The 22537-nt window shown below is 42.5% G+C and overlaps 1 protein-coding gene, 1 long non-coding RNA gene and 1 other non-coding gene across 5 annotated transcripts in view; 1 reads left to right on the top strand and 2 right to left on the bottom strand.

Moving 5' to 3' along the window:
• Positions 1-8036: 8036 nt before the first annotated feature.
• Positions 8037-20685, bottom strand: LOC148776317 (uncharacterized). Of its 2 annotated transcripts, none has more exons than XR_016038420.1 (3): positions 20565-20685; positions 10893-10972; positions 8037-9889 (listed from the first exon to the last, which is right to left on the bottom strand). It is a non-coding gene; the product is annotated as an uncharacterized LOC148776317 (long non-coding RNA). The 2 variants fall into 2 exon arrangements; XR_016038421.1 differs by lacking the exon at positions 20565-20685 and adding an exon at positions 20034-20113.
• Positions 15213-15285, bottom strand: TRNAK-CUU (transfer RNA lysine (anticodon CUU)). Its single transcript has one exon. It is a non-coding gene; the product is annotated as a tRNA-Lys (tRNA).
• SOBP (sine oculis binding protein homolog) overlaps positions 19446-22537 on the top strand; it is a 171429-nt gene continuing 168337 nt past the window's right edge. Inside the window, exon 1 of one of the 2 annotated variants that reach the window (XM_055432834.2) lies at positions 19446-20066. In XM_055432834.2, coding sequence (XP_055288809.2) covers positions 19971-20066 — 96 coding nt within the window. In that variant the 5' untranslated portion in view covers positions 19446-19970. The remainder of the gene's footprint in view (positions 20067-22537) is intronic. The other variant, XM_055432833.2, reaches the window with a different exon arrangement.

Genomic DNA, 22537 nt, shown 5'->3' with positions numbered 1-22537 from the left:
TGGAATATAAGAATCCAGTGTTCTGGGGAGGAAGGAACAAGATGGCAGAGGGATAAGACGGCGAGACCACTCTCTCCCCCACAAATTCATCAAAAGAACATTTGAACGCGGAGTAAAGTCCACAAAACAACTTCTGAATACTGGCAGAGGACATCAGGCTCCCAGAAAAGCAGCCCATTGTCTTCTAAAGGAGAGAGAAGAAATCCAGCTCCACCCACCAGAACACCGACACATGCTTCCCTAACCAGGGAACCGGGACAAGTCACCCGTCCAACCCCACACACAACGAGGTAACTACATAATAAAGAGATCTCCACAAACTGCAAGAAGAGGGAAAGGCCACCCCAAGCAAAGCATTATAAGCAAGATGAAGAGGCAGAGAAATACCCAGCAAGTAAAGGAACAAGATAATTGCCCACCAACACAAACAAAAGAAGAAGATATAGGGAATTTACCTGATAAAGAATTTCAAATTTTGATGGTGAAAATGATTCAAAATCTTGAAAGCAAAATGGATTTACAGATAAATAACCTGGAGAAAAGGATTGAGAAGATGGAAGAAAGATTTAATAAGGACTTAGAAGAAATAAAAAAGAGTCAATATACAATGAATAATGCAATAGATGAGATCAGAAACACTCTGGAGGGAACAAACAGTAGAATAACAGAGGCAGAAGACAGGATAAGCGAACTAGAAGATAGAATTGTAGAAATAAATGAAACAGTGGAAAAAAGAAAAACGAATTAAAAGAAATGAGGACAATATTAGAGACCTCTGGGACAATGTTAAACGCTCCAACATTCGAATCATAGGAGTCCCAGAAGAGGAAGACAAAAAGAAAGACAATGAGAGAATACTTGAGGAGATAATAGTTGAAAACTTCCCTAAAATAAGGAAAGAAATAATCACCCAAGTCCAAGAAACCCAGAGAGTCCCCAACAGGATAAACCCAAGGCGAAATACTCCAATACACATATTAATCAAATTAACAAAGATCAAACACAAAGAACAAATATTAAAAGCAGCAAGGGAAAAGCAGCAAATAACACACAAGGGGATTCCCATAAGGATAACAGCTGATCTTTCAACAGAAACTCTTCAGGCCAGAAGGGAGTGGCAAGACATACTTAAAGTGATGAAAGAAAATACCCTACAGCCCAGATTACTATACCCAGCAAGGATCTCATTCAAATATGAAGGAGAAATCAAAAGCTTTACAGACAAGCAAAAGCTGAGGGAATTCAGCATCACCAAACCAGCTCTCCAACAAATGCTAAAGGATCTTCTATAGACAGGAAGCACAGAAAGAGTGTATAAACTTGAACCCAAAGCAATAAAGAAAATGGCTACAGGATCGTACTTATCAATAATTACCTTAAACATAAATGGGTTGAAATTTTCAAAAAGGCTAGGAAACAATTCTCATAGCCATCAATAGTTCAGTGTTGAGTTCATGAATAGTTTTTAAAGTTTGGGACAAGCTGTAGTATTTGCTATTTGAAGTACTATTTGTAATTGGCATATTACGATGTAACATTGGCCTTCATTTCCAACTTAAAACACCTAAAAATGCCTAACAGGTTTTTAGATTTGTGAATTTTAGTTGAAATGTATTTTACAATGTTACTAAACCTGCAGAAATATTGAAATATTTCAGAGAACTTATTCACTGTACATTTATTTTATTTATAAAAGTTATGAACTGTAGAAAGTTTTACTTGATTGGGTCAAATGCTTGTTGCTTCAAATGCTTGTTGCATTTGAACTGCTAGTTACAAGAAAATCAAATACCTTCAATGTATAAATGCTATTAAGTTTTTAAAGGACTCTGGAGTATAAGTAAGTTTGTTTAAAGAAATTTAGTCTGTTCAACTTGAATCAGCTCTGTCAAACATTAATTAAAAGCCTTATTTAAAAAAATAAAAATAAAGATTCAAAATAAATAAATAAAGGTGAGAGACAAAAAAAAAAAAAGAGTTTACATCTACCACTGGAATTACTGGGTTGCTCACACACACACACACAATGTATGTAAATATTCAACTTTAATAGATAATGCCAAACAGTTTTCCAAAGTAGCTTTTCCAGTTTACACTTCCACCAAGTATTGATGAGAGATCCAATTGATCAAACTTTGATATTGTCAAACTTCTTAAATTTCCAACAAATTGGTATAAAATGAAATCTCTTTACAGTAGGAACCTGCATTTCCCACATCACTGAATGTCCTTTCCATCTTACAGTTTAACCTTCAAAGATGATGTGGGAAAGTATATATAATTCTTCATTATAGTTTTCATTTTGGTTTAATTTTTCAGTTCAGTTCAGTTCAGTTCAGTCGCTCAGTCGTGTCCGACTCTCCTCGACCCCATGAATCACAGCACATCAGGCCTCCCTGTCCATCACCAACTCCCGGAGTTCACTCAAACTCATGTCCACAGAGTCGGTGATGCCATCCAGCCATCTCATTCTCTGTCGTCCCCTTCTCCTCCCGCCCCAAATCGTTCCCAGCATCAGAGTCTTTTCCAGTGAGTCAACTTGTCGTATGAGGTGGCCAAAGTATTGCAGTTTCAGCTTCAGCATCAGTCCTTCCAATGAACACCCAGGATTGATCTCCTTTAGAATGGACTGGTTGGATCTCCTTGCGGTCCAAGGGACTCTCAAGAGTCTTCTCCAGAACCACAGTTCAAAAGCATCAATTCTTCGGCGATCAGCTTTCTTCACAGTCCAACTCTCACATCCATACATGACCACGGGAAAAACCATAGCCTTGACTAGACGGACCTTGGTTGGCAAAGTAATGTCTCTGCTTTTTAATATACTATCTAGGTTGGTCATAACTTTCCTTCCAAGGAGTAAGCGTCTTTTAATTTCATGGCTGCAATCAGCATCCGCAGTGATTTTGGAGCCCCCAAAAATAAAGTCTGACACTGTTTCCACTGTTTTTCCATCTATTTCCCATGAAGTGATGGGACCAGATGCCATGATCTTTGTTTTCTGAATGTTGAGCTTCAAGCCAACCTTTTCACTCTCCTCTTTCATTTTCATCAAGAGGCTTTTGAGTTCCTCTTCACTTTCTGCCATAAGGGTGGTGTTATCTGCATATCTGAGGTTATTGATATTTCTCCCAGCAATCTTGACCTCCCCATGTTCACAATAGACTTTTCTTGGCATCTTTTTATGTTCTGAGCATTTTACCTTAGAGCAACAGTAATCAGGGAGGAGATGGACCTCTATTCTCCTTTTTTCCTAGTTTATCTCCCTAATGTTAGTCAATCGTGTCCGACTGTTGGCCATCTTATGAATTGTAGTCTGCCAGGCTCCTCTGTCCATGGGGGTCTCCAGGCAAGAATACTGGAGTGGGTTGCCAGTCCCTCCTCCAGGGTATCTTCCTGACCCAGGGATCGAACCCAGATCTTCTGTGCTGCAGGCAGATTCTTCACCATCTGAGCCACCCTACAGAGGAGCAATGTTGAATTGACTAGCAGTGCTGCTAGTTAATTTCACACTAAGATTAGCTCAATGCAGGGGAAGAACTTGGTCTTTTCTTTTACAAAGAGTCTTTCTGGGAGACAATTTTCTTTAAGGAGCTTAGGATGGAAAAAAAATCTGTTGAGAAGGTTTTTACTTGAACATAGACAGTATTAAAAATGACTAGCAATCTGAGTTATACAGCTCTGACCTAATCACTATACGATCATGGGTTAGTCATTAAACCTTTTGAGATTACAATTACTCATCTGCTAAAATAAAGTAGATCATCTCTGAGGTCCAGCTAAATATCAAAATGTTTTTATTCCATTATGAAAAATTAGCTAGTAGACTAATCTGGTTCTTACTATCATTTCATTCTCTGTCTCTCCGATCCAAGCAACCCAATTGATCTTGACATTAACATAGGCTGAAACACTAAGCCCCCAAGGAAGATTTTAGAGAGGACCCCATAATTCTTCTTTAACTGTTCTGTTTGTAATTGCATCCTCACTCTTAATACAGTGTCTGCTGAAAAACAGACACTATGTAAATATTTGTTGGCCAGTTGAATAATGAATGAATGAACTGGATCTTTATTATCCATTCCTATCTTCACTTCACCATCACACTCAAGTTCAGAAATTATTTGAGTTGTGTTTTCAGAGCAGGAAGTCCAGAGCAGAAAATGTCTCCATGACTACAAGTTCAGCTTGTTCTTCATTGCCACGTAAACATTTCTTATGAAGACCAAAAAGCCACCATAACCAGCTGAATCAATATCTTTGGACTTGAGGACCAGGTATCAGTATTTTTCAAATATTCCTCAGGAGATTCGAATATGCAGCCAGGGCTGAGCATCACTATTCTTAAAAAACTGTAATCTAAACTTTTCTCCTATTATTTCTTATTGGTTCTCTCTCTCTCATATCTAATTTCCCTATTTATTTTCTTTCTTTGTTTCTTTTTTTTTTTAAATAAACTTATATGTCAGACTACATTACCTAAGGTTTTAGAGAAATGGTGATAGAATTCTATATAGAGAAAAACCTCCTTTCGTTGCATGGAATGTATATATAGGTAACATCAGGCAGAAGGGGATTAAGACATACTGAATTTATTATATTTACAAAGGTTGACAACTTCAAATTATAGAGTTGTCAAGGAATCTTGTCAGGATCTGCTGCTCTGCAGTCATAAATATAACCCCTAAAATATTTTACCTGAAAATATTTTCTCTGCCTTAAAAGGCAGTTTTCTTCTCAAATTGGAAAATGGAAAATTGAAGGATAGATGTATCTGTGGGTGAACAATCAAATCAGTATGGCCAGTTAATTCTAAGAAGTCACTTTTCACAAAATTTACTGAAAGAAGTCAATCAAGCCATTCTTTTCATAAGTTCAATGATTAAGTCAATTAAATAAGTCAATATGAAGCCCCATGTAGACTCAAACTAATTCTTATCTAGAAATAGCTATTAAAAGTCTTCCAGGAATTGGGATGGAGAAGCTTCAGGAGTAGGTCAATTTGAATTCATGGACTAAAACTTCAGGATAATTGTAGTGTGCCAAGTTTATTTCAGGTTATAGCATAGGTATTTCAAATAAATTCTTAATCATGCTGCATGAATAAAAAGTGCCCCAAATTAAAGTCATCTTACGGAAAGGTTTTTGTGATGTGGCACATAGATAAATAGATCTTTGAAAAACTCTTCTTTCCCAAATAATGTGTCTAAATGAGAGGGAGAACGAGAAAGAGATTTCATTAAACTTAGAAATATGGAAGCCATGATATCAACTTGCTGGGCTGAAAAGAATTCGCAGAAGACCATCTGAGAGAAAGTGATAAGTGATTGGGACAAATTATGTAAGGTCATTTCCCAACAGCTGACACCCACATAAGAGAGATGTCATTGTCAACTACTATGGTGTTGAACCTCTCAAAAGTTCCCTGCTTTAAACCAGAAGAACTTGCTGTGATGTTTTCTCTTCTTTGAAATTATGCCATAAACAAACATCTGTAATAAATATGTTTGAATATTATAGGGCTGGTATGACCAAGTTGGGAGTAATAGGTTTGAAGTACATAACAAAACAAAAAGAATATGCTGATGTCAAAGGGAGTAACAGTTACTTTGTTTTTCTAAGAATAAAAGAGACTAGGTTCCCAAAGTCTAAACAAACAAGTCTACAAGACACTCTTTCCATGGAGAGTGACAGAACTTGGTGATTAAGGGCTCATGACACAAGAGTCAGATTCCCTGCATTTGAACCCCAGCTTTGCTATTAACCAATAGTGCAAACTGGGCAAATTATGTCATTTACTGTCAGTTCTGTGGTTTTCTTAGTTGTAAAGTGGAAAGAACAATATTACCTATATTAATGAGTAATTTTGAATATTCTCATGAGTTCATAAATGTAAAGTACTTAGATCAGTGCCCAGCACACAGAAAGCTTGTTCTATCATCATTCTCCACTATTCAACCATAGATCCTCCCAACTTCAAATCAATAAACAATATAGATATAAAGTGCTTTTGTTTCTTATACTTCTAGGAGAATGGCTGTTTTTAACTCCAGAACAAAGCACGCAATTTACCCACATAGGATAAGCATGTACACACTGCAAGAATGATTGAAATGCTGTTTGCTTGCAAATATTATGGTCATGAGTTGTTTTAAAGATATTGCAAGTTATAGGGCTTAGAATTTTATTTTAGATAAAAATTCCATTCACTGTTGAAGCCCTCTTTTGAATTAGACTTCTCTTACAGAGGTATTTTTGTGGTGTTTTTAAATGGGTTTTGTTTTTTTTTCACTTTTTATTACATTCTATTACAGTTTTCAAACTTTACACAAAAGTAGAAAAAATAGGATAATGAGACCATATGTGTTTATTACCCAGTTTGGGCAGTTATCCACGTTTTTCACTCCTCAACAATGCTGGAGTATTTTGAAGCAAATCCTGGATATCATATTTTGCCTCAAAATATTTCAGAATTTATTTATAAGAAATAGGACTTCCTTTTTTAAAAAAAGTAACTACAATTACACCTAACAAATGACCAAAACTCTTAATATTCCAATTGTCTCAAGAAAGTCTTCACATGGTTGATTTAAGTTAAGTTCCAAACAATGTGAAATGGGTAGTTTAAGTTGTAAGTATCTGGTTTTATGCTTCGGAAGATGTTTCAGCTTCATACTCTTTCTAAAGGGAAATGAACGATCACGGCTGCAGTTTGAAATTGAAATCGTCGTGATAATAGAGGAGAGAAAGCTAGAGTGAGAAGTAGGAGTCTCATAGTAGGTGCGGGTTTTGCTTGTAACACTGACCCGGGGGTCTGTTTCATGACAGTAGATTCTTTTACTACTGTAGAAAGAAGAAAAACAATCCTTCTAAAGTACTTGTGCCATACTAAGCATAGGAAGCTAAAAAACAGCCTGTCTGTGGTCATTCCAAGACACTGAAGCCGAATGAACTGGTCAACATCTCAATCTTTGAAGTCCTCTGGGTGCAGAACTCCCTTCTGTTTTTCATCTGTCTCAGACTCTAAGAGAGACAGTCTCCTTCTTAAAAATATTTCCAAAGGATTTATTGGTGATATTTGCACCTTGGTTCTCATATTTAATAATCATGCCTCAGTTCTCTTTATACAAGACTCTTTGCCTGCCTCTTAAGACTTGGATTTAATGTTTTTATTGGATTTCATCATTTTTAATATTGATTTAATAGGACTACCACTGAAGCCCCCAAGTGTGTTTTACAAGGAGACACTTTATAATTCCTTTAGGTTACTTGTAATGACCAGAATAAATGAGATTTCCTTTTCAAAGGAGGTAGATAGGAAATAAGTAACAAAGATAGTATTTATATATATATAATGTTAATATATTTGTATGGTGGGAGGGATCTAAAAATAAATGAACCCACATCCTTCTGTGGGTTCCTACAATATAACCTCTTGCAGCTATGAAAGCTAATGTGAAAATCATCTTTATTGATTACAACCTCAAAATAGTCTGTTATCTTGCATATGTCTTTTCCTCAGGTACTATATTACAATAATAATTGTAAAATTAACACTGCTTTTATGTTTCCTTGTATAATGCCTTCTGGAGTATGGTTTGTTAAAATCACATAGGTTGAAAGTTAAGATCCTAGGCTCTAGAATCAGGCTAGATCTAAATCTAAATCTTGGTTCTGTTACTTCCTAGCTGAATGCCTTTAGGCAAGTCACTTAACCTTTTTATGCTTTGGTTTATTCATCTGTAAAATGGATGAAAAATACCTATATAATACCTTATTATAAAATAATTTTGATTATAGTTCAGCAAATATTCAAGCTCCTTTAGGATGGCATTTGCAGCCATTGATGATCTGTTTCTATCCTGCCTTTGGGGTGATCTCACAGATCCCCTTTAATACACTCATCCTAAACCCACTGAATTATCCCCCTTCCCTTTTGATGAGGGGTCTTGCTTGCAAGCAACAAAATGAGCTCTGACTATCTAAAGGAAACAAAAATGTTGAAGGAAAGGGGGCTCATAGAATCCGAGAGGCTGGAAGAACAGGCTTGGGAAACAAGGAAGAACCCAGGGCCTTCTATTTGCATTTTCATGCCTTGACACCTTTCTTTATATTGTTCTTCCTGCCTAGAATGCTCCTCCTTCTCCCTCCCTCACTTGTCAATACCCTACTCGTCATTCATCAAGCCCCAACTCAAACGGTTGCCATTTCTAAACTTCACTAGGATTAGTCTCCCTTTTTCTTACCTTCCATCTCCCTGCTGCTGCTGCTGCTAAGTCGCTTCAGTCCTGTCCGACTCTGTGCGACCCCATAGACGGCAGCCCACCCGGCTCCCCCGTCCCTGGGATTCTCCAGGCAAGAACACTGGAGTGGGTTGCCATTTCCTTCTCCAGTGCATGAAAGTGAAAAGTGAAAGTGAAGTCACTCAGTCATGTCCGACTCTTCACGACCCAATGCACTGCAGCATACTAGGCTCCTCCGCCCATGGGATTTTCCAGGCAAGAGTACTGGAGTGGGGTGCCATTGCCTTCTCCGTCCCATCTCCCTAGGCAAACTCATATCAGAAGTTTGGCTAATAAACTAACATTGGATGCTTTCATGACTATTACATTTTCAAGGTCAAATGGTACTATACGTTTCTGCATTTGTAATTGAATATATAGCCATTTCTTCCTTTACATTAGGAAATGATAATTCTTTTTTAAAAAATAAAGATGTTAATAAAAGTTTACAAAAGGATTAGCCTAAAATGAAAAAAAAGAAGTTTGCCTAATGTATATAGAATGCATACCCTGAGATCTATACACATTTAGCGCAATCTACGCCCACTGCATTTTACAACCACATATGGTGGCATCAGTAATTCTGAGGCATTGCAAAATCTTCATAATCCAAATATTTTATAAAGAATTGCAGTGACAAGATTTCAAATATAAAGGTTTGTGGGTCTTTTTAAGGGCTTAATAACTTTTAGTTACAAATTTAAGTTAACGAGAACTATTCCATTCCCTAAACATTCCAATTAATTGCTGTTTAGCATATGGGTTACCAAATTTGTCTTTTTAAAGTTTGCATTTAGAGATTGCAAATAAATCTATTAGGATGAAATTCTAGGTCAGTCAGGTTTTGATTTGCAATATTTAATGTTTGCATAATTCCACCTTTGCCTGACCTTTCAAAATTATTTTAACAGCCCTACATTTACTTTCCTAATGGAATGATTTGCTACAAAGCTGCTACAGCGGGTAGTCTGGAAGGACATTATAACATTCCTTTGGCTGTCAAAATCCATCTGTCCTTGCGTTTAGGGGAATTCTTCATTGCATGTGATCTTGGGATATAAGACCTCACTTTCCACTGTAGATGCCAAACAGACTGAATCGCACTCTCCCCTCACCCTGAAATATGGAGCAGGGGCCCCAGTGCCAGGCCACGGACCCTCCCACACAGGCCCGTGCACCCCGGGATGAAGGAGAAGCATCTGGAGCAGTTCAAGGGGTCAGCATGATGTCCAGCAGTCATTTCTAGAAGGTGTGGTGCTGCAGAAGCAGAGATGGTGGCATCTTGGATAGAGTGTTCCTATGGCCTGGCCTCCTTAGGCCCTGGGTTCTTCCTTGTTTCCCAAGCCTGTTCTTCCAGCCTCTCGGATTCTATGAGCCCCCTTTCCTTCAACAGTTTTGTTTCCTTTAGATAGTCAGAGCTCATTTTGTTGCTTGCAAGCAAGACCCCTCATCAAAACCATTGGTATTGCAGGGTGGCAGGAAGAATTCTAGATTCCAGTCGGATTGTTGGCCCACTTAGTCGGCAACGGCTTCATGCTTCTGTTTCCTCATCTGCAAAATGGGACAGTCTGTGACTCTGTCAACTGTGTGAGGATCAAATAAAACGATTTCTGTAAGATAGTAAGCACAGTACTACTTATTAAAGTCCTATTTATTAAAAAGCATTCAATAAATAGTAGCTTTTGTATTACTAAACTCTATGTAATTGTGTGTTCAGGTCACAAAACTCTACTGCTCTTCACATAAAGAGATGCTCCTGTGCACACTCTGTTCAGTGTTGAACTTCCTTTTATTTCCCCATGCTGGGGTTTGGTTTGGTTTTGCTTTGTTTTCCAGCTTAGGACTTTGGCACTTTCCCATATTGTACATCCCGAGACTTCCTCGGGGGAGCGCAGCCTGCAGTCACTGTCCCTGGATCTTCTCTCTTCTCTTCCGTCTGTCCCTGCCAGCTCTCCTTCACCTCCAGACTCCAAAAGCAATCAGTTGCCCTAAAGACTGACTGACTTCAGATGGAAAAGGCAAAACTGAGTTGAGTGAGTCCTACTTCAGCATCTGGTATACAGATTTAGTAACTTTCATGGATTTAAAAAACAAAGCAAAACAAATGCACAGCCTATATCCCAAGACTTATTATAGCATCTTTATCTACTTAGCTTTTGATGAAAAATTTTTTTCTTCCACTGAAATGTATAATGTCCTCTCATGGTTAAACTGTGGAATCTTTTCCACTCAAATTCTTCCCTCTGGGATGTAATAAAGAGACAACTTATGGCTCGACAGCACTTTGGAGACAAATTTCTGTGAAAGAAAAATGTTTCTTACAACATGTAATGTTTCTCAAAGGAGGTGGGTCAAAACACAGATATCAATTCTCTGTAACCATTCACTGAATACCATGTTGGGTTTGAGAATATTACAGTGTAGTATGTTATTTTTTAAAAGTTGAGTGTTGGTCATGGATATTTTAATTCCTATAACATCCAGGTGTAAATTAGAATAAAGTAGAAGTTAGAATTATTTACTGTATCTGCATATTCTCTTTTCCCCCAAAAAAGTGATAGAAGTGCTGAGCAGAGAAGAGCAGAAAGTGGAGTAGGTGGCAGCATACCTCACCTGTCTGGAAGTTGGCTAACCGAAGATGTTTTTCTGGATCAGCCATTTCCTAGTGTGACCTTGAGCTCAGCCTCGGTCTCCTAAGGTGTGAAACGGGAATAATTACACTCTTAAGCATGCTTGAGGGAAATAATTGACACAGTTTGCGCAAAGTACTTAGCTCTAGCAGGACTTCAAGACATGATTGTTGCTGATACAACTCAAAATCAGATTGTCAGAGAGCTAATCATTTTAATGGCATTTGATTGTCTAAAGGAAATATGATATTATTATATCTACATTAGTATCTACATAAATCTAATACAGAGAAGAGATCTTATTTCATCAACAGATGTCATTGGAGAAGGCAATGACAATTCAAGATAACTCAGATACTAAGTTGAAATTTGTATTTACCAGAATTTGGGATAATTATTGAAAATGTTCTCTGTTTAAGTTGGTCTTATTATGACATTAAGGCCATACCAAGGAAAGACATTCTTGTTTGTGTGATACTATTTAGATAGTAAATAATCAGGCAGGTAATGTACAAAATTTACTTCAGGAGTCAGAAAACTTCATTTAAAAATTGTTTAAAAGCAAATCTGAGTTATAAGGTAAAATATATGTGTCAGCTGTAAGTATCCATGTAAAAACTTCAGATATTTGCTACATGTGAAAGATGGCGCTGTGAAAGTGCTGCACTCAATATGCCAACAAATTTGGAAAACTCAGCAGTGGCCACAGGACTGGAAAACTTCAGTTTTCATTCCAATCCCAAAGAAAGGCAATGCCAAAGAATGCTCAAACTACCGCACAATTGCACTCATCTCACATGCTAGTAAAGTCATGCTCAAAATTCTCCAAGGCAGGCTTCAGCAATATGTGAACCGTGAACTTCCAGATGTTCAAGCTGGTTTTGGAAAAGGCAGAGGAACCAGAGATCAAATTGCCAATATCCGCTGAATCATTGGAAAAGCAAGAGAGTTCCAGAAAAACATCTATTTCTGCTTTATTGACTATGCCAAAGCCTTTGACTGTGTGGATCACAATAAACTGTGGAAAATTCTGAAAGAGATGGGAATACCAGACCACCTGACCTGCCTCTTGAGAAACCTGTATGCAGGTCAGGAAGCAACAGTTAGAACTGGACATGAAACAACAGACTGGTTCCAAATAGGAAAAGGAGTACGTCAAGGCTGTATATTGTCACCCTGCTTATTTAACTTCTATGCAGAGTACATCATGAGGAATGCTGGGCTGGAAGAAGCACAAGCTGGAATCAAGATTGCCGGGAGAAATATCAATAACCTCAGATATGCAGATGACACCACCCTTATGGCAGAAAGTGAAGAAGAACTAAAGAGCCTCTTGATGAAAGTGAAAGAGGAGAGTGAAGAAGCTGGCTTAAAGCTCAACATTCAGAAAACTAAGATCACGGCATCCGGTCCCATCACTTCATGGGAAATAGATGGGGAAACATTGCAAACAGTGGCTGACTTGATTTTGGGGGCTCCAAAATCACTGCAGATGGTGATTGCAGCCAAGAAATTAAAAGACGCTTACTCCTTGGAAGGAAAGTTATGACCAACCTAGACAGCATATTAAAAAGCAGAGACATTACTTTGCCAACAAAGGTCCGTCTAGTCAAGGCTATGGTTTTCCAGTAGTCATGTATGGATGTGAGAGTTCGACTATAAAGAAAGCTGAGTGCCGAAGAACTGATGCTTTTGTACTGTGGTGTTGGAGAAGACTCTTGAGAGTCCCTTGGACTGCAAGGAGATCCAACTAATCCATCCTAAAGGAGATCAGTCCTGGTTGTTCATTGGAAGGACTTATGTTGAAGCTGAAACTCCAGTACTTTGGCCACCTGATGGGAAGAGCTGACTCATTTGAAAAGACCTTGATGCTGGGAAAGATGAGGGCAGGAGGAGAAGGGGACGACAGAGGATGAGATGGTTGGATGGCATCACCACCTCGATGATCTCCGGGAGTTGGTGATGGACAGGGAGGCCTGGCTTGCTGCGGTTCATGGAGTCACAAAGAGTCAGACACGACTGAGCGACTGAACTGAACTGACTGGACTGAAATGACACATCATTTCTTTATAACTGAACCCAACGTCTGTTTCACAAGACTCCCATGCTAGGAGGTGGAAATGAAACCTCCAGATAATCTCAGCTGGTTTAATCTTCTCTCGTGTCCACCCCTACACTCTTCTCACTGGGCTGGCACCTACATAACAGGTGGGTGGGTGGGTGGGTGGCGTTCACTCCTCAGCCACAGTCACCTCTCCAGCTGGCCGCCTCTGATGTGGAAGTCCTAGTGGAGTCTCTGATCAAACATTTTAGGGGCAGGTCTCTTTAACTCTGTAGTCTCATGGAAGCAACCTACATGCCCTTCAACAGATGAACATATAAAGAAGGATGTGGTATAATATTCCATACTACAATGAAATGTTACTAGGCCATAAGTGAAATAATGCCATTTGTAACACATGGATGGACTAAGTGAAGTAAGTAAAAAAGAGAAAGACAAATACCACGTGATATCACTTGTACGCAGAATCTAAAATATGATACAAATGAATTTATTCACAAAATGGAAACAAACTCACAGACAGGGGAAGGGCGACAGATAAATTAGGAGTTTGGGATTAGCAGATACAGACTACTATATATAAAATAGATAAACAACAAGGTCCTACTGTATAGCATGGGGAACTATATTCAATATCCTGTAGTAAACCACAATGGAAAAGAATATGAAAAAGACTATATATATGTACAATGAATCACTTTGCTGTACACTAGAAACCAACAAAACATTGTAACTCAACTATACTCCAATACAAGATTATGTATAAATTAAAATAAAAATTCTGCAGTCTCTCAGAGTCACACCTACTGTACTCTCAGCCACACATGAAATGCACACTATGGTGAGTGGAGGGTATTGATAGCAACCCCAGACCCTTCTGTCCAAGTTCCTGCACGCCACTGTGCCAACCCCCACTGTGCCTGACTGTGCCATGTTGCACAGATGCTGTTCTGGGCTCCATCTCAGGCAGGAGGCACGTTTCACCTCTGCCCTCTGCCTTCAGACTCCAAACCTAGACAGTTCTGATCTCTTATCCATCCCTTACCTACAGGCCCCAGCACATCAGGCCTCTGCATTCCTCTTCCACTACCTCTCCTACTACTCCCCATGCTCCAGATGCTTTCAGTGCCTCCAGTGTATGAGTGTATTCTTCAGCTCCTTTAGAATTTGGACCAGAACACTTTTCTCAAGGATTATAAGACCTCTGCAGAGGCAGTCCCTCTCATCTTTCTTATTTCAGATCAAATATTCCCTCCTAAAGGTTAATCTTGACTATTTAGCTAAAAGTAGACCCCAACTTCTTTTTCCAATTCCAGTTCCTATCACGTTGTCCTTTTTTCTCACCTATCTGGATCGAAAATTGTCTTTTTTTTTATTATTTATTGTCCCCTTTGCAGATTATAAACTTAACGAGATTTGGGAACTTGTGTGTCATCTTTGCTGCTGGATCCCAACAACTCAGAACATCATGCCTGGAATATCCTGGGCTCTCAACACATAGTTGTTGAATAAAGGAATGAATAAATCATGAATCCCAACAGAGAATGACCCATTCCTCAGAAAAAATGCACTGAAGATTTGGTATATCCTTTTAGAAGGTTCCAAAGCCCTGAAGCTCACCTGTAGACTTCCTGAATTATAGTTACGCTGTTTCATAACATTCTTTTTGAAGAATTCTGAATTTTGTTCTTTGAAGTTAAACACAAGCATGAATTTTGAAAGTGCACTTATGATGGACTATAACAGATCACAGGCCAACTGTTGCTCATTGGTTTTTATTAAAACAGATCCATGATATTTACATTAACTGATCCTAATGACCATATTTCATAAATGCTTGCCCATATCCAGCTCTTCACTCCTTTGGAGAATGTGGTACATTCAATTCCTAGCTTCCCTAGCAGTTGAGCAGAGCCATGTGACTAATTTTAGTCAATGATTTGTAGGCAGAAGTAACCTATGTCACCGCTAAGCTGGAGCATTTAATTGCTGTGTGAGATCCTCCAAGGTTTTACCTTCTACTTTGTAGCTACGGGAAGTATATGCTGGTACAAAGGTGCAGTGCCCCCTGGAGGGTCACATAGATCTTCAGCAAACTTTGTGTGAGCAAGTAGTATAAACCTCCCCTGTGTGTGTGTGTGTGTGTGCGTGTGTGTGTGTGTGTGGTGTGTGTGTTTTAATTTGGCTGCACAGTCTTAGTTGTGGTATGCAGGATCTTTAGTTGAGGCATGTGGTATCTAGTTCCCTGACCAGGGATCAAACCTGGGCCCCCTACATTAAGAGTGTGGAGTCTTAACCACTGGACCACCAGAGAAGTCCCAAACCTATTTTAAGTCTCTTAGATTTTCTGATATTTGATATTGCAGCATAACCTACCATAACCAAATACACCACTGTTTTGGAAAATATGTGATTTCTTCATATACCAATGCGGCAGGGGCGGGGGAGCTGTTACTTAAAATTTAAAGAAGTCTTAAAAGATATGTCACAATTTCAGAGATGTTAAAATTTGAAAAATGTGGGCCTTAGATTATACAAAATACAGATTGTCAAAAGGAGTATGTCAAAGTAGATTAGTATAGTGTCAAGAACTCCAAATCCAGAGTTGAAAAGAAAGTTATAGATTCAAATCCCAATACTTACTAGCTTGTGACTTAATAATTTAGCTTATTCAAGCCTTAGTTTCTTCATCTGTAAAATGGGCATCACAGTAGATGCTGCCTTATAGGGTTTTGTGGATATTAGATGAGACAATTCTTATAATGTGTTTAGCATAGTAATCTTCCCACATATTTTAGTCTCCACATTTGGTTAGATTACAGAGCTTGTTCAAAATGAGCATTAATTTTAGATAATATACAAAAGTAAGTTTGTTGTTCTATCATACTAATCAATCAGCAAATTTCTATTAATTTCTTTTAAGTCATGAAGACGAGGCCTCTGAGTTAGGTGTTCTTGGAGATAACAAAGAAGCAGATTGAGAGGTTGAGGGCTGAAGGCACATCACACTGGGGTCTCCTTCCTATCCACTCTCTGAAGTATTTTCTGGATTAATCAGGCTAGAATGAACATTAAGAGCAACCCTGAAGAGTAAAATTCATAAAAATATACCTGAGGAATGAATGTAATGAAAGGTCAGTCTTGTCCCTATTTTGGTGACTGGCAGGACTAGTAAAGGGAATTTTTTTCTCTGTTCAGGGTTTGTCTTGGATGTATGCTTGAGTGTGTGTGTGTGAGAGAGAGAGAGAGTGGGAGGGCGCTAATGATTGGGAAGCATAAAAGTAATTCATAGAGTAAAGGGTGGCTCTTCTAAGATAAGTAAGAGATTGTCCTGTCCACACTGGGTTATACTCTTACAGAGTGTCTGAAGTTATCCAGGGAACATTACTGGACTCAAGATATATCCAAATTCATAAAACAGCAACCCATTATATAATTGTCTTCATCTGTTCCCTGGTGGCTCAGACGGCAATGAATCTCCCTGCAATGGGGGAGATCTGGGTTCGATCACTGGGTTGGCAAGATCCCCTGGAGAAGGGAATGGCTACCCACTCCAGTATACTTGCCTGGAGAATTCCATGGACAGAGGAGCCTGGCAGTTCATGGGGTCGCAAAGAGTCAGACACGACAGAGCAACTTTTACTACACGTTGTCTTTGCCGAGGTGTAAAAATCATAAGCTCTGAGGTTTATTCAAGACTAAAAGTCTCCTTACACATACTTTATGAGCTTTCATTCTGTCAATGATGACATGCATTGTGGATTCTAATTCGATGTTCTCACCTCAGTTTTCTGGAGGACATATGCCTGTGAAGGAACAGGTGGCTGATTAATATGATTATTTGTATTAAATGCCTGAACTATGGCAGAGCAAGTAATTTTCTTTAAAGGAAGTGTAGCTGCCTCTAAATATAACTCTGGGCTACAGTTCACCTTTTCTGTTTATTTTATTCCTAACTTGTGAAACTGTATCTTAGGACTTGGGGTATATAACTTGTTATTTGATATCAACTGAACAACAGTGAATCAATTGTAATGGTTCTGGCACCAAAGGAAACAGAGGGGACTTAAATATGTCTCCAGAAGACAAAAAGCTTCTTTCTGTGTACACTTTACAACATACCTTTCCACAGTTATTCAAAAGTAAAAAAAAAAAAAAGTTTTCTCACTACTTCTCATTAAAGACCGAGAGGACAAAACAGCGAAAACTAACTCCAACCCACATCCTATTTATCAGATGTTTTGGATGAAATTCAGATTGAAAAATCAAAAAGATTCCTTCTTCTCTCTCTTCCAGCAATGGCATTAGGATGCCTATTTCTCACTGAGAAATACACCCACTCTCACACACTCATTTAAAAATGAGAATGTTGTGTTAGCGTTCCAGGAAGGGGGCGGGGGTTGTGTTAGCGCCAACAGGTTTTGGCTCCTCCGGGTATTCTCGCTGTCTGGATGGTCTTGGGTCCCACCGTGGGTTCCTGAGGACTCCTGGCCAGAGATCTGGCCAGAGCACTTGGGCTCAAAACCGGTGTATACCTGGGTACGCTCCCAGAGGCTACCGTAAAAAAAATCTCGAACTCTTGTACTGCAGAGCACTCCCTAATACCTCATCAGTCCTCTTGAGTTTTTCTCGTCCGGGATAACCGCCCCAGGATTTTTAACTTTTCTGGGGGCAAGGGTTTCGCGTGGACCCCTTGCAGGAGCGGAGCCTGGTTTGGCCCCGCTCCATCTGGCCTCTTGGCTCGCCTGGGATCCACGAGCCACGCGGAGCGGGGTGCGGCTTCTCCTCGCTTTCTCCAGACAGGGAAGAGAAGAGACGAAAGGAGGTGCTCAGCTCTCCTGGGTACACGCCCAAGCATCTGTAATTTGACCTTTACGAAACAAAACGATGCTAAACTGCAAAATAGCCAACGTGGAGGTACTCAGTACTCCCGAGTACGCTCCCAAAGAGCCCTAATTCGACGTTTAAAAAAACAAAACAACGCCAAGATGCAAATTAGGCAGCGTAATACCCAGGATGAGCCTCGTTTGACAGGCCAAACTGAGATTTTAATGGAAAGCTTACTCATATCCTGCACACCGAACTCATTCTTTTAGTAAAAATAAATTTTAAAAATTGTGCAATTTTAAGTTCCACCACTGTCACAGTGCACACTCTACAATAACACTGAATGGAACAATGGACACCCCCATATCGCATTGTGTCAGGTAATTACGAAGTGTCGCGGCGCGGGAAAGCGAAGCCGGGAATGTCAGCTTGTCCCCGCCGCGTGTACGAGCTGCGTATGTCACCGAAAACTCATCTAACCATTTAGGCCACTGCCTCGACCCAAAGAGGGACAAACGCCATCCGAGCCTGGCCCCGGGAGTGGACGCAGAGGGCCAAAGGGGAGGCGCGCGAGCGCAGGGGCAGCGAGGTGGACTGGGGAGAGAAGACGCGCGCAGGGCAGTCGAGGGCAAAGAGTCACCCAGCGGGTGGGGAGGGTCCCGCCGGGGGTGGTCAGCTAGTCCTGGTCCCTGGAGAATGGAACCCCACGCGGGACGCTGCACTCCCAGCGACACCTAATCTTGGGGGGGGGTTATATCAAGCGCACCGGGAGACGGGTGCGCACGGGGTAACGCTGTTAACTTTGTAGTCAAACACACGTGTGTGTGTGTGTGTGTGTGTGTGAGAGAGAGAGAGAGAGAGAGAGCGAGAACTGGAGGGAAAAGAAAGGAAAGAGACCAGGGAGCTGTAGGCCGAGATGTCCTACTTCTAAGTGGTTCATTGAGAGGCAAAAGCTTTCTTGCAAGCGCAGTCGTCACCCGCGCCGCGTTGGGGACCAGCCGAGCAAGGCGCAGGGATCTCCAAGGGGCCTCCAGCCTCCCGAGCCCTGAGGTGGCCCCCAGAAGGCGACACTGTCCCCGACAGCTGTGGGGAGGTCAGGACTGTGGTTTCCTTTTCCCGAGACCCCGACCTTGCCATCCGGAGGGGGCGACCTCAGTCTGCCTTCTTCTGGATAGGGGGCGGAAAGCGGCCTTCTATCAACGCGACCTCTGGTCCCCACGCCCTCCCACCGCCCTATCTCCTCCCCGCAACCCCATTCATTTTTCCTAAGCAGCTTCCAGTTCGGGCTCGAAACCCAACTCCAAGTCCACCCGAGAGCTCATCACGGAGCTGAAGGGGGCGGCCGGGGTCGGAGCGGGGCCCCCGGGGGGCGTCGTACCGAGGTAGCGGCCGCGAGGGGCGCCGTGTCCCGCCGGGGCCGGCCTCGGATGAGCCCGGCGGCCGCGAGCAGCCCCCCGGAGCCGCGCAGCATCAGCGTCTGCTGTGACGGTGGAAGCCACGCCCGCTCGGGAGCTGGGGGCTGTCCTAGCGCCCCCCCTACCTTTCCCCCGCCCGCCCCCTGCTCCCGGCGCCGGCCCCCGGCCCGCCCCCGGCTCGGCTCGCGGGAGGCGCTGGGCGCCTGGGCTGGCGCGCTCTCCCGGGCGCGCACACACACACACACACACATCCACGCACGCACGCCCAGAGCCGCTGTCTCCGCGCCGGGCCCTCGTCCCCCTCGCCCATGCAGACGGACAGAGCGCCGGAAGATGGCTGACGACTCCACGGGGCACCGAGGATGCAGCCCGGCGGCGGCGTTGGCGGCGGGAGCGGCGGCGGGAGCAGCAGAAGCAGCGGCGGCGGCAGCGGCAGCGTTGGCGGCAGCGGCGGCGTTGGCGGCGGCGGCGGCGGGAGCCGGAGCGGCGGCGGCGGCGGCGGCATCCCCGAGACCCCTCGAGCTCCCTTTCCCTCTGACAGCCACTGACGTTCTCCGCCGCTAGAAGAGACCGCGCTTCTCCGGAGCCTGCCTGCCCTCCTCCCCCGCCCAGCCCCGCGCCCAGCCCCGGCCCCGGCCCCGCCAGCACCGCCACCTCCGCCAGCACCGCCACCATCAGCACCACCTCCACCACCTCCGCCACCACCGCCGGCGGCGGCAGCAGCCATTTCATCTCCGCCGAAACCAGACACAAAAACATGGCAGAAATGGAGAAAGAAGGGAGACCTCCGGAAAATAAAAGGAGCAGGAAACCGGCTCACCCAGTGAAGAGGGAGATCAATGAGGAAATGAAGGTATTTTTTGGACTTCGGGGCCAGAGAGCTTGAGCTCTTTCTTCCGCCCGCTCCCTTTGGGCTGTTGTATGGATTTTTTTTTTGGGGGGGAGGGGGTGTAAGGGGAGCGCTTGTCAGTTTCCGTAGGATGCCCTGGACGACTCAGCTCCTCCTCCAGGTGCAAAACAGAGGCCAACTGTCGGGCTGCATCCCGGAGATTTGCCTGCCTCGGATTTGATGGGGGTGGGGGTGGGGGGCGACCGGGAAACCACAGGCTCTTTAACCTTATAAACCCCAGGTTGGGACGGGCGCGTTTCAGGGAGGAGGGGACCCGGAGCCCAAGTTGAGGGTGGGTATGGTGAAGAGGCTTTCCTGGTCGGTGGGGTAGTTTTTTCTCCCCTCTTCTTCGGCTGCCATCCCCGGATCCCTCCAAAGTTAGAAAGCCTCCGAGCCAAGGGCACCCCGGGAGCGCTCGATTCCACCCCCCTCTTCCTAGTTCATCTCCCGGTTCCTCCGTACCGCTTCCTAGTAGCCTGCTGCATCGGTGTAAAGGGGCTGTCAGTGCCGAGGCGAGTTGTGGCCCGAGCGGCGCGGGTCTAGGTACCGTTTTTGACGGCCGGCTCGCCTCGCCCGCCCCTGCTCGCTCCTCTCACTAGGTTGCCTCCGCCTCCCTCTCAGCCTTTGCATGCTTCACTTCCCAGTTTAAGCAGACCCGGGCAAGCCCTGCTGAAAAGATAGCTGTCTGAGGGGCGGCCTTCGCAGAGCGCCTGCCCATTGTTCGCGAAGGCCGGCCCGGAGTCCTGTTGGCAAGGCCGGGCTCCCCGCCAGGCCAGCGGTGCTCCAGAGGTGGCGAGCGCGGAGGCCTGGCGCTCCAGCTGTTCGCGTTGGAGTGATTGCACAAGAGCCCCGCTCAGCTCCGGACCCCCCTCGTCCCCCTCCACCCCCACCAACTTATTTTCCATGAAGTTGCAGCTTTTGCCCGGTGAGGGTTTTGTTTTGTGTTGATTTCCCGAGTCTCCCTTGGTTTTTATTTTTAATATTTTCTTTGTAATTTTTGTCTTTCTGTGAGTTACAAGCAAGTAGCAAATTTCAGGGAGCACTTTGGTTTTCATTCTGGAGCCCTCTTGGTGTTCCCCATCTTCTGCATAGAATCCTTAACACTGCCCACTGACTTGGTCAGGTTGGTTAAGTTGGTATTTAAAAGACAAACGAGGAAAATGTCAAGCAACTAAGTAAAATCTGTTGCAGTTTGACATCGTCTTGATTAGAACAAGCATATTCTAGAGAGTGTCTTGAAAGGGGCCCATGGATAATAATACTATATATATTATTATATAGTACCTAGGTGTGTATGCTAGCGTTCCTTTCTTTCAGAAAATGTTTGTAGCAATCAACATTTTGGAGTAAGAGTTTTGATTTCAGGGTGCGGAACTTAGCACCTGGAAGCGTGTGGTGCAGCTTCAGTCCAAGGAGAGTTAAGGAAGATTTGCCTTAGAAATCAGTGCCATTCCTAGTGATGGAAACCACCACTGATTCCATTGATAGTTATTATTATTATTTTTTAAAGATACCAGTAGGAGTTGTCTTCCCATGGGGGCTGGAATTCAGACAGTTTAGGATAACCATTCTTCCTCACTCACCCTTCCCTCCTGTGCTGCACTTCCAGATTACTTTTCTATTTCATTTTAAATTGGAGTTGGAGGAAGAGGAGGGAGGTGAAGCCACCAAGAAATCACAGTGTGCACTGGCCCTTTAAAACACTCTGCCTAATGTGATCTATATGGATGGCAGCTTTTAAGTTTCATAGGTTCTAGGATTACAAATTAGCTAATTTTAATCAAAACATGTGAAATGTTATCCCGGCTGGATATAAAGGCTGACTGTGCTCGATGCTTGGGGCTCACGTTGTTGACTTTGGCTGCAGGAGCACTCCGTGGTTTGGGAGATAGTTGTCCTTCTACAGTATAACAGATGTTTGTCTGAACTGGTGAGGAAGAAACAAAAACAACATTGTGTGAAGGGGAAAAATTACACAATTTTTAGTCAGTGCTGCAGGACTAAGTATGGAATTAACCTTCGTGCACAGAATTTCCTCTTTTTAAAATGTTATTTTTCTTTCATATCGCCACCTACTATTTGAAGTTTTAATCCTTGTCATTTCAGTACAGAGTAGCATTAAATAAGAAGTTTTACGCAGCAAAGAATTCAATTGCCTGAAGGATCCATATTTTTTCCCTGGTTTGGAACAATGTGTAAGAGACCCCAGGTCAAAATCTTCAGTCAGGTCAGTGCACACCATGCCAGTGAGTGATGAAATCCCATTTCTAGAGCAGTTTTTCAGTATGCATTCTTCTAATATAATAGTGCCCAAAGTTCTCATTTTTAAAGTGATTTCTCAAAGTCAAAAGGTGGGTTATCTTGAACTCATCCATATTTTCTGCTTTTAATATTAATAACCACATCCATAAAGCCCCTCCCCAAACCTCCTGGTA

This window comes from Moschus berezovskii, chromosome 10 (genome assembly GCF_049115385.1).
Source record: "Moschus berezovskii isolate FMDL1 chromosome 10, NW_MosBer_1.0, whole genome shotgun sequence".
NCBI classification, from domain to species: Eukaryota; Metazoa; Chordata; class Mammalia; order Artiodactyla; family Moschidae; genus Moschus; species Moschus berezovskii.
This window is presented reverse-complemented; position numbering and strand designations above follow the sequence as displayed.